This window comes from Odontesthes bonariensis, chromosome 19 (assembly GCF_027942865.1).
Source record: "Odontesthes bonariensis isolate fOdoBon6 chromosome 19, fOdoBon6.hap1, whole genome shotgun sequence".
NCBI lineage: Eukaryota > Metazoa > Chordata > Actinopteri > Atheriniformes > Atherinopsidae > Odontesthes > Odontesthes bonariensis.
The window spans coordinates 19,766,559-19,777,397 of record NC_134524.1 but is presented as its reverse complement, the minus strand read 5'-3'; the positions used below and the strand labels follow the sequence as shown (position 1 = coordinate 19,777,397).

Sequence of the window (10,839 nt, the reverse complement as noted above, 5' to 3'; positions counted from 1 at the left end):
TCTGTGACTACTGAAACAAATCTAAGTTTAAATGTAAGTATGATAATGTTGCAGAAGCCAACTCCCTTCTCCATTCTGTGAGGCTCGCTCATGCTGCCAAACCTGTGCGTGTTTTTATATCTTGAGAAATAAAAACAAGCAAACACCTCCAACACCCTAACACACCCTGTCTTGCAGATGCTTTCACTTTATACCAGTTCTACCTGTACTTGAACTACATAGAGTATATCAGAGCTTTTTCCCACTGGAAGACTGACAGATTTTACATTTCTTCATCCGTCCTATCATGCATCCTGTTTTTGTATCTGCTTCATTCTGTACGGGTCGGATTCTGTCCCAGCTGTTACTTGGTGGGTGATGGGGTACACCGTCGATAAACTGACAGTAAATGAAAGATGAAGAAAATGACATACAGACGTTCATGCTCAGACTTACAGCTATGACTAATTTAGAATCAGTAATAAACCTGACATGCATGTCTTTGGACAGTGGGAGCATGCAGGAGTAGCTGGAAAAAAAAAAAAAACGCAGGATAGGCCCTCATCTGACCGGCAGATTTGAACCAACAGCGTTACATTATAATGCCAACAAATTTTACAGTCAAGTCTACAAAGCCATATCCTTTTCCTGAATATAAAAACCTTATATTAGCTATATTAAAATTTGTACGGATTTTAAGTGATGTCATCTCTTGTGTGAATTGTGGTACTGTCTGTTAAGTTATAGATTGAGTTGTTTAATACACTTGTCCTCAGTGTGCTGATCTTACCATCAGCTCTCTGCCAGAAAACAAGTCAGACTGGTAGAAAAAGAACAATGCGAGGGGCAAGTCAAAGCAACAGCACGAGAGAACAGAGTCACAGTTGAGACGACTCGTGATTTTTTTGCACGGACTTCTATTTGACAGCATGGACGGTAAGTGAAGTTATTCCTTCCAGCCTTCGTCAAATACTATTATTTGAATAAAAATGATTAATAATTATGATTTTGGGGTATTTAGAAAATGAAAGCTGCATGAAAGGTTTTAAATGTTTGTAATTTAACTATGATCAAAAGCATACTGTTAAAAATTTCAATTTGAAACTTCTTATAATTTATCCATCTAAGATTTCATCACTGTCATGGGTTCCCTTTGTTACTCTTGGCTTATAATGTTGAGGAAACTACATATACTCTCATATATCGACTGGTTTGTTTGATACAATAGGTGCATTCTATGAAATAGAATGTTAATTTACTGTGTGTTATTTATTTATTTAAAAAAATATTCTTTAATTTTTTTAACTACTGCCTAAGGATGCTAAACTCGTTTCACTGTTTAACACTGTTTTTAAACATTGTTTTATCAGGGACAATAAAGATGTTCTATTCTATTCTATATACAATTGTTATGTTTGTTATTACAGGAAACTTCTCAAAATGATCCTTTAAGATTATAATAATGCATATTTGTCACAATTCCATTTTCTCACTGCCGCTTTAATTAATCCATTGTCAATTGATATAAACCAGATACGTGTGACTTCCCACATCTACAAAATGTGCTTGTTTGAGAACATTTTTTGTGTCTTTGTTGTAACTTTGACCCACTCTTTTCTGCCGCTCAGCATAAATTATTCAGGCACAACTGAGCAGAACACATCCACAGAGAATGGGTAACCAAACAAATGTCACACAAATTCACTGATCTACTGTCAATATCCTCCCATTTTCTGTCATTTTTAGTGCCAGAAACATTGAGGATTGTCCTGCTGGGAAAAACTGGAAATGGGAGGAGCAGCCTGGCTAATACCATATTTGGGGAGACCACATTCAAAGTGAACCGTTTCAATGAAGTGAACAAATGTACGGTTTCTCAGGCTGAAACCAGATGCGTCAGTGGGAGGAACCTCACTTTGATTGACACTCCTGGTATCTTTGCCCCAGGAAGGTCTGATGAGGACATGAAGCCTGAGATAGTGAGGTGCATCATAGAGTGTGCTCCTGGGCCTCACGTCTTTCTGCTTGTGCTCAAAGTGGAGAAATACACAGAGCAGGAGCAGGCTGTCATCAATCAAATATGTCAGTATTTCTCAGATGATGCTCTAAAGCATGCCGTGGTGGTCTTCACTCAGGGTGACCAACTCCCTGAAGGGATGAAAATAGAAGAGTATGTTGGCCAGAGTGACGGGTTGAGTGATTTGGTGAAGAAGTGCGGAGGTCGGTGCCACGTCTTCGACAGTAAATACTGGAAGAATGACCAGCCAGATGATTACAGAAGCAACCAGTTCCAGGGGATGGAGCTGCTCAAGACCGTCGACCGACTAGTGAAGGAAAACTCCGGAGGATACTACACCAATACAATGATTCAAGATGTGGAGAGAGACATTCAAAATGAGGAAGAGTGCATTAAGCAGTCATCAAAAAACATGTCACTGGAAGAAATCCGAAAACAGGCCAAAAGTAATATCATCAGGAAGGAGGTGGAGGGTGCAGCACAGTCATGGAAAAAGGGTTTTGTGGGTTTGGCAATCACAGGATTTCTAGCCGTGTCAGTTGTTTTGATGAAAAGCAGATTTGGGGTGTCAATCGAAGTAGCGCTGACTGAATTAGAACAGCTAGGACCAGTATTAGGAGAGGAAATATTGGTCCCGGCAGTGGCAGTGGCAGAGGTTCTAACAGTTGAGAAAGCTTTAGGTGCAACAGTGCAGGTCGTCGAGGAAGTAGTTGTACAAGTCGAGGCCGTGCTAAACACATCCGAGGTCATTTTTAACAATCTTCTTTCGTTGTTTGAAAGAACTTACAATCCTTTCAGTCCTTTTGAATGAGCACTGCAGGAAGATCAAATGAGGGAAGCAATGTTGTGTGTCACACTGAGTGGTTAAAAAGGTGTAACTAACTGGTCCACTTTGCCTTATTTGCTGTATGCCAAATGTGTGTTTCTGACTGTCTAATTTAAAAATTTGAGATGTCTTTTTTGTTTTTTCATTTGGTCGTTGTTCTTTTTCATTTGTTTGTCGTTAATTAGAGCAACTATACCAATTTTACAAATGAATTCCAACAAATTGAGAAGATCATTTTTTTTAAACAACATCTTCTGTAGATCCAAATGAACTCTTCAAAGCATTTGTTCTTATTTTTCACTTGGCTGTATGTGTGTTCTGGAATAATAAAAAGGTGGTTTGGTGGGTGAGCATACCTTTAATTCCACGGCAGTTTTTATTCTTTAAGGCACAAACAGCGAAATATACAATTTTGAGCAACATAGATGAGTTGGTTGGGAATGTGTGACTGCTGGAGTGGGACTTTAAAGATAAACTTTTACCAAACAGCATACGCAAAGACTGATGGCTAATATATTTGTTTCTAAACACTTTTGCTTGCATATTAATGTCTGTGTGCCAAGGATTGTCTGTTTCCACTCAAACATTTTCAATTTCATTACCTTACCTACAATCAATTACCTTAAAAGCAACAAAAAGAGCAGCTGTCGTCCTCCCACTGTGACACAGAATTTATAATGATTACTATCATCATGACATCTTTATGTATAATCAATGTCAGTTAGTATCACTGAAAATCACTTTAAAATCTGCTTTAACTTGCTCATCTTTAAGTATACATTTGTGTATGTAATGAAAATTAGCTTTCTTTGTTTTTTTCATATATTTTTTCCTGGTTTAGTATTGGCTCTATTTGATCTCGATAACCGATTTTGCATCACAACTTAACATTTAAAAATAATGCCTTGTCAAGGTGCTGATTTAAGGCAGCTTGGATAAGATTGAAAAACATGATAATCAACATATTAATTGCTGATTGCAGGTACATGTGGAATTACATGTATTTTTTTCAGTCATTTTAAAGTCAAAGTCAAATCAAATTTATTTGTATAGCACATTTCATGTACAAAACAATTCAAAGTGCTTCACATACAATAAAAGCATTGCAGCAGGGAGTGTAAGAAGCATTAAAAATAGATAAAGGAATATAAAGAGAAACAAATAATACAATTCAAATTAATTTAAAAACAAGCAACAGTCTAGATAAGTTAAAAAGATACTGTGCAGATTTCATGCATAGACACATGAGAAAAGAACTATTTTTAACCTGGATTTAAAAATGTCTACATTTGGTGAAAGTTTAATCTCCACTGGCAGTTTGTTCCACTTGTTTCCAGCATAACAGCTAAATGCTGCTTCTCCATGTTTAGTCGGGACTCTGGACTGGACCAGCTGGCCTGAGTCCTTGGATCTAAGAGCTCTGCTGGGTTTATATTCTCTGAACATATCACAGATGTATTTTGGGCCTAAACAATTCTGGGATTTGTAAACCATCAGCAGGCTTTTAAAATCTATTCTGTGACTGACTCAAGTTCATTTCTCACTTTTATGCCCTTGTGAATTTTCATCCTTGTATGGTAGATATGGAGTTCTATGAAGCGCTGGAATATGGGTCATCTGAGCTGATTCATGCGCATCTATATTTATCCATTATCTTACAAACAACCAAGATACTCAGAAGGAAACTGTGAATGAAGAAAACATGTCTTTCAACGCAGTCTAATTTATTTGTGTCATGGTGGAAGTTTCTGTACCCACATGCAGGAAAACAACCAGAGAGCGCAGTCAGATACAATGATAGTTTATTAAAAACCGGGACAGTGGGATGGATGGGATCCGGAACGGACTGCAGGCTTGTCTCTGCAGACGAGGGGAATGATTACTTTCAGGTCTAGGTTTCAGTTCAGATGATCAGTTAGATATCCTTACTTGTGAGTCTGGCGGGACTGAGAGTGGGCAGAGCGAGCTGCGTCGGAGGGTGGACAGAGGTAAGAGCTGTACGAGCTGCGTGCGGCTGAATCCTGAGGGAGGTATAAATCCACAGCGAGCACTTTACTTCCGGATACGAAAACTCCTCCACGGGTTCGACTCCTGGCAGGCTCCTCCTGCGGTGTTGAAGGGGAGACACTCGAGGAAAGGTCCGTACAGGCAACCAGATTCACGGGAAACTCCTTGGAACAGACAGCACGGATGGGATTCGGCGTGAGGTCAGCGGGAAACCTGACGAGGAGTATAAGACGAGGTTAGTTCTTTTTAGAGAGAGAGCGCTATCTCAGGGACGATTGTTACCAATGTTGGTTAACACTCTGGCGTCGAAGAGCAGTCTGAGCGCCGCTTATGAAGCTCATGGCCACGCCCTCCTAACAAGCCACAGGTGTGTGGACTTGTGGCCTCTGCAGACTTCCAGGAACGGACACCTGGCGACATCTTGTGACTGACCGTTGTAAGCAGCAGCCTTCTCCAAAAACAAATAAAACTTAAAGACAGACAAAAAAAACCACAAAAGACAGACAGAAAACACACAGGCCCTGACAATTTGATTTGTTCATTTGTGTGTACCAATGAAAGGTGGCTTCAGTGACACAATTACTTTCACATTGATATAAGGTAACTTCAGCAACTTGTAAAAAAAAAAAGCAATTCAAAGCAGCCAGCAACAACAACATCAAATGTCTGAAAAAATAAGAAATTAAAACAACTTCTGGTGTTGGAGCACTTCAGCAGATAACATCTCATATTCACAGGTGAGGACAGAATCAGTGAACACACAGCTGTCTGTGCCAAGGCCAAAACAAAAGCTCCTCTGGCTTTCTGCGGTACAAGGTCGTCTGTTACAGTTTCACCTGACGGGCCTCACACTTGTTTTAACCACACATCTGTAACTGTCCTAATGCCGTTTTGTTTTTAGCTGTATATACAGCATTTGATGCCTGTGACTGGTGCAGAAATCCTTGCAAGGTCTGATGGCTTCTGCAGGGGAACATGCACCCACATGTGTGTACAGGTACAATTCAGCATGAAACGTTCACTGCAGACAAGGCAGTTATTCAATGCAGCGCGCTCATCAGTCAGAGACAGCTTTGTTTGGTTCAAAGCTCACAGACAATATAATGCCACTCGTGGATGCATTCTTCATATCAGCATCAAGACTGAACTTTAAGAATAACGCACCAATGTTAAACATTGGTAAATATACCGTCTGTGATCACAGGGAAATATTTGAACATGTTCAGATTGATAACATCCCCTCGTCACACATATAAGCTCACGTCAACACACATGCAAAAGCGAAAGTGATGGCCATTAACTCCATTCACATTGCTTTTTAGTTATACTGTCATGTTCTGTAATGCTATGATTAATATTGCATACATTGTTATAATCGTCACACACAGTTTCATACATCTGCAAAAAGAAAAAAAAAGAGGCGTGCTCAGTGCTTTGCAATGATATTGCGTAGTTGTGGTAAACTTTGGCATGCTGGCAAATGTGGAAGAGTTTGTCCGGAATGTTACTTTTGCTTGTGTTTTTTTAATTCCACACAAAGTGTTTGATGGTCTGCAGTGTTTAGCTTTGCATGTTTCTCCTGTTGGGACACCATTAGCATCTAAGCTCACAGTGTCAGACATGTTATCCTGTAGCGTGGCAGTGGTGAAGCACTCTTCTGTTGTTGTTTGCACGATGGTCTGAAAACAGCTCTGTAGATTACTGTCACCTTGTGATGGTAGTAATACATTCCTACCAGCTGCTGGTTGAATCAGAATAGCTCTACAGCATTACATTAGCTCCATGTTTGTCTGTGTCATATATTTCCTTGTTACAATGCCATAGACTGTCTGGTTTCCATGCGTTTTTTGATGCTGTAAATATACAGTAAGATACCAAATGATCAATTAATCGCTGAAAATAGCGGCAAACAAAGTCAACACATACTGGTGTACAAACTAAATTGTTCATGAAAGTGTTAGCTGTTATTCTGTTGTACGAAGCCTGACTTACAGTTACTCATAGGACGTCTCCACATTTAAAAAAAAACAACAACCTTAAACTGAATTTTCGATGTGCCTGCAGTTTGTTGTGACAGCACACCTTCAACCCAAAGGTCTTACTTATTGTTTCATTGTTTAACTTTAGAACTGTTTCCGAGAAGCGTTGCATCTGTGGTGCCAACAAAAGCAAACAAAGCACCTCCTTTCAAATTCTTGACTGATGGAAAACTTGCTACGCCCTAAAAAGAACGGGTGCAGCAGCTGTCTTGCACAGCATTTATCTTTACTATGAAGTCATTAATATGGACGATATCGAAAGTAGTTTCAAGAGGCGTGATGCTGCAGAAGCTCAATGCAAAAAAACACTAAAAACATGTAAGTCAATTATATGTGACATCTTACTTGGATTCTTCTACATTGGCATTGATTAATATCCTCCCTGTTTGAAGCTAAATAAGAACAGTACGCCAATGACAACACACCACTCCATCCTGACACTTGACTTTAAAAAAGCAGCTTTAAATGGGCTCATTCCTTCTAAAGCTCTACATGGATGAAGTTTCAAGTTTCTTTCTTTTTGGCCATTTATTTTCAAACAACAACACATCTCTTTACTTGATTTTGTTGTATATACAGATATATATATAATTTTCCACCCAGCTGCCACATAAACAGAATACAGAGAAGACACAATTATGTGATCATATACTTTTTTTTACAGCAATTGTGAACATTATTCATTGAAATGTTACCGTAAAATTACAGCTTTTAAGTCTATAAAATCTTTAGCAATAGATCAGAATAAGAAGCTGAAATGACCTTTGACCATATTAAGTTCTATCTAAGTTGGAGTTTGAGAAGATTTCCAGTATATCTTTTTTTGTGTGTGCGTGTGTTATTCTTGGTTGAGTTAGCAGTGTTATCGGCCCCCTGAACTCCTTTGAAAAAGATAAAAGGAGAATTATGAAATAAAAGTTCAATAAAAAACAAATAAATATGACATAATTTTTTTTTCAAATTAATTTCTGAACGACATTCATTGATTCAAGTATCTTTTAAAAAAAAAACTCTTGATTGAAACAGCATTCCATAGATTCCCACCTCATGCATATGTGCTAGGACCCGCTCAACTGTGCATGTGGCCGTACAGAATGGCAACTCTTTAATGACTACAGAAACTATTCTTTAATGCCGACTAATTACAGTTATCAAGTCACAATGGAGCCTGCGTCATGCACAAATACTTTATATACACTTTCCATTGTTCCAGCTGGCTGTACTGAAATAATAGAAACCAACCAGCCAAACCGGTGGAAAATGAAAGTACGATCAAACTGCACAGAAGAGCCGGAGCAAAAACACACAGCAAGGACACCGCACAAACAAGCCATTCCTCGCCTCAAAAACGGCCACGAACTGCTGGAATAACTCCGGTGACTTCATATTTGACAACATGGACGGTGAGTTAAGCTTAATTCATATCTTTGTCAACCCTTCGCAACATGCTGCACTTTCTCTACACTTTGAACTTTCAAAACTAGCCTCATCCCATTACTGCCAGAATCATTTGCTGCCGAGTTCAATGTTCAAAACATTTAGTTGATCATCATGTTACCACCCGTTCCCTGTACTTGTTACTCCCCTGCATCACCCCTCCCAGTATATATGCTCCTTGGTTAGCCCCCCCTTCCTTTTTAAAAAAAAAAGGTTCCCTGCATTCCGAGACCACATCTTTTGGTTTAGAATAAGGTCTTTCAGTTTCTGACGCCTGCCTGCCATCAGTTAAGTCGTGTGTTTGGTCCCTCTAACCATACCATTATGGACCTTGGACAGAAAATAAATATAAAAATTACCCAAAATTCATAATGGGTTGATGTCAGCTTCACATCCTCTATTAGTTATATCACAACTTTACTGGTTCTGATTAAAGTATCTCAAGTATTGCCAACATTTACTCAAACTGGATGCCTTTCACATAACATTTTTGTGTCCTAGTGTTGGCATCAAGAAGGATTGTTCTGTTGGGGAAAACTGGAGCTGGGAAAAGCAGCCTGGCTAATACCATGTTGGGAGAAGATGCGTTCAAGATAAGTCATTCTCCAGATTCAGAAGGAAGTCCAACTCGAGCAAGAAGCAAGTGTGTCAGCGGAAGAAATCTCACTCTGATTGACATGCACAGTGTTTTTGGCACATGTGGGTCTGAGGACTCTCTTAAGACTGAGATAGTTCGGTGTCTCACAGAGTGCGCTCCTGGGCCTCATGCTTTTCTCATTGTGCTTAAAGTGGAGAAATTCACTGAGCAAGAGAAAGATGTCGTAAAAAAAATCTGCCAGGATTTTTCTGAAGACGCTCTGAAATATGCTGCAGTTGTCTTCACTCATGGAGACCAGCTACAGGAGGGAATGAGAATTGAGGAATTTGTCAGCTTAAACAAAGAGCTGAATGATCTGGTGAAGAAATGTGGAGGCAGGTGCCGCGTTGTCGATAACAAATACTGGAAGCTCCACAGCGAAGATCCCTACAGGAGCAATCAGTTCCAAGTGGAAGAGCTCTTCCGTACAATAGACAAGATAAGTGAGGCAAACGATGGAAAGTGTTACACCAATCAGATGCTGAAAGACGTGAAAAAAGAAATACAGAAGCAGGAAGAAGACATAACGCAGGCATCAGGAAATGTGTCAACTGAGGAAATCAGAAAGAGGGCAAAAACCAATGTGCTCAATGAGTTAATGGTCAAATTAGCGTGTGCAGCAACTGGCGCAGTTTTAGGAGCTTTACTTGGTGTGTCAGGAATTACATCCACTGGTAAAAATGTACAAGGAAATTCAGATGTTGCAGCGCTGGTATCAACAGACCCACAAAAGGCATCAATTGTGTCTGCTGCTTTCAGTGGGATTGTAAAAGGAGGTGTGGCGGGATATCATGCTGCTGCAGGAGCAGAAACTACAAGGGATGCGTTTCAGAAAGCCATGGATGCTGTTTGGAATGAGTCCACGTCGAGTTTAGGATTTGGGGGTGCAGAGGGGCAAAGCGACGATTAGAGTACACATAAAAATAACAGGGATGTGCTGATGTTTTTATCAGGGCTGTCAATCGCTTCAAAATTTTGTGTTTGTAATTAACTCGTGATTAATTGTAAAATAATCCCACGTACATATATGTTCTGAATGCACCTTAAAGGGATATTTTCATCAACACATGAGGAGACAAATATATCTATTCTTGTAGCATTCCACAATAAAATTGTCGAGACAAATACTGTCCAGAACATTCTTCAGCAATCTCAGAAATATATGTTGAAAGCTCATCACGGCAAACTCAATCCCAGCAAGCCACAACAGAAGAGCAATTGACCTGATATCAGATACCCGAAATCAGTTTGAAATGACTTAACAGTTTCTTTTACAATGACTGTGTATAGGGAAAAAGTATCTATGGTGTTATATTCATTTTTCAAGGAAACGATGTCTTGACAGAAGGAAATTTCAACTATTTCTATTCATTTTCTGTAAGTTTGAGATGATATACATACGTTTATTGAATCATGTTAAGACATTTTTTTTATTCAAATACAAGTTTTTAGTATTTGGTCTATGATGTTTTGTTTCACACATTGTGATAATTACTCTGACATCGTGAAAATTATTTTCAGTATGTGTAATCTTTATGAAAATCATATATTATATTTGACAGTCTTTAATTTTTAAGCTTTTTTTTTCTTTTTCTCTGATCTGGTTGTTTGTACTACAATAACATTTGGGTTTTGCACTGGCTGTTCATATTATTAAAAGGCTTTAACTTCCGTTTCAGTCTGAATGTCTATGATGTAGAAAGGAGACAGTAACCTTACATGTAGAAGTAGCCAAACTATTTTCCAACTCGGCTAATCTCCTGTCAGTGTGGTTGCACAATAACCCTCCAACTGGAGAGATTATTGTTAGCCCAATTAAAAATAAGAAACTATTTCAAACTATAACTTCCAAGCTACAGGTACCTCCCAAAAGATGTATTAATATTGCTACCTTAGG

The 10,839-nt window shown here is 39.0% G+C and overlaps 2 protein-coding genes across 2 annotated transcripts; both read left to right on the top strand.

Annotated features, from left to right (window-relative positions):
• The first annotated feature begins 802 nt into the window (after window positions 1-802).
• Window positions 803-3,182, top strand: LOC142368631 (GTPase IMAP family member 7-like). The gene is made up of 2 exons (XM_075450841.1): window positions 803-915; window positions 1,726-3,182. Exons 1-2 carry the CDS (start codon window positions 909-911, stop codon window positions 2,805-2,807), a joined length of 1,089 nt encoding a protein of 362 aa, XP_075306956.1. The 5' UTR covers window positions 803-908; the 3' UTR covers window positions 2,808-3,182.
• A 1,709-nt stretch (window positions 3,183-4,891) lies between these two features.
• LOC142369255 (GTPase IMAP family member 7-like) lies at window positions 4,892-10,497 on the top strand. The gene is made up of 3 exons (XM_075451578.1): window positions 4,892-5,064; window positions 8,082-8,271; window positions 8,807-10,497. Exons 2-3 carry the CDS (start codon window positions 8,265-8,267, stop codon window positions 9,850-9,852), a joined length of 1,053 nt encoding a protein of 350 aa, XP_075307693.1. The 5' UTR covers window positions 4,892-5,064; window positions 8,082-8,264; the 3' UTR covers window positions 9,853-10,497.
• The last annotated feature ends 342 nt before the right edge of the window (window positions 10,498-10,839 follow it).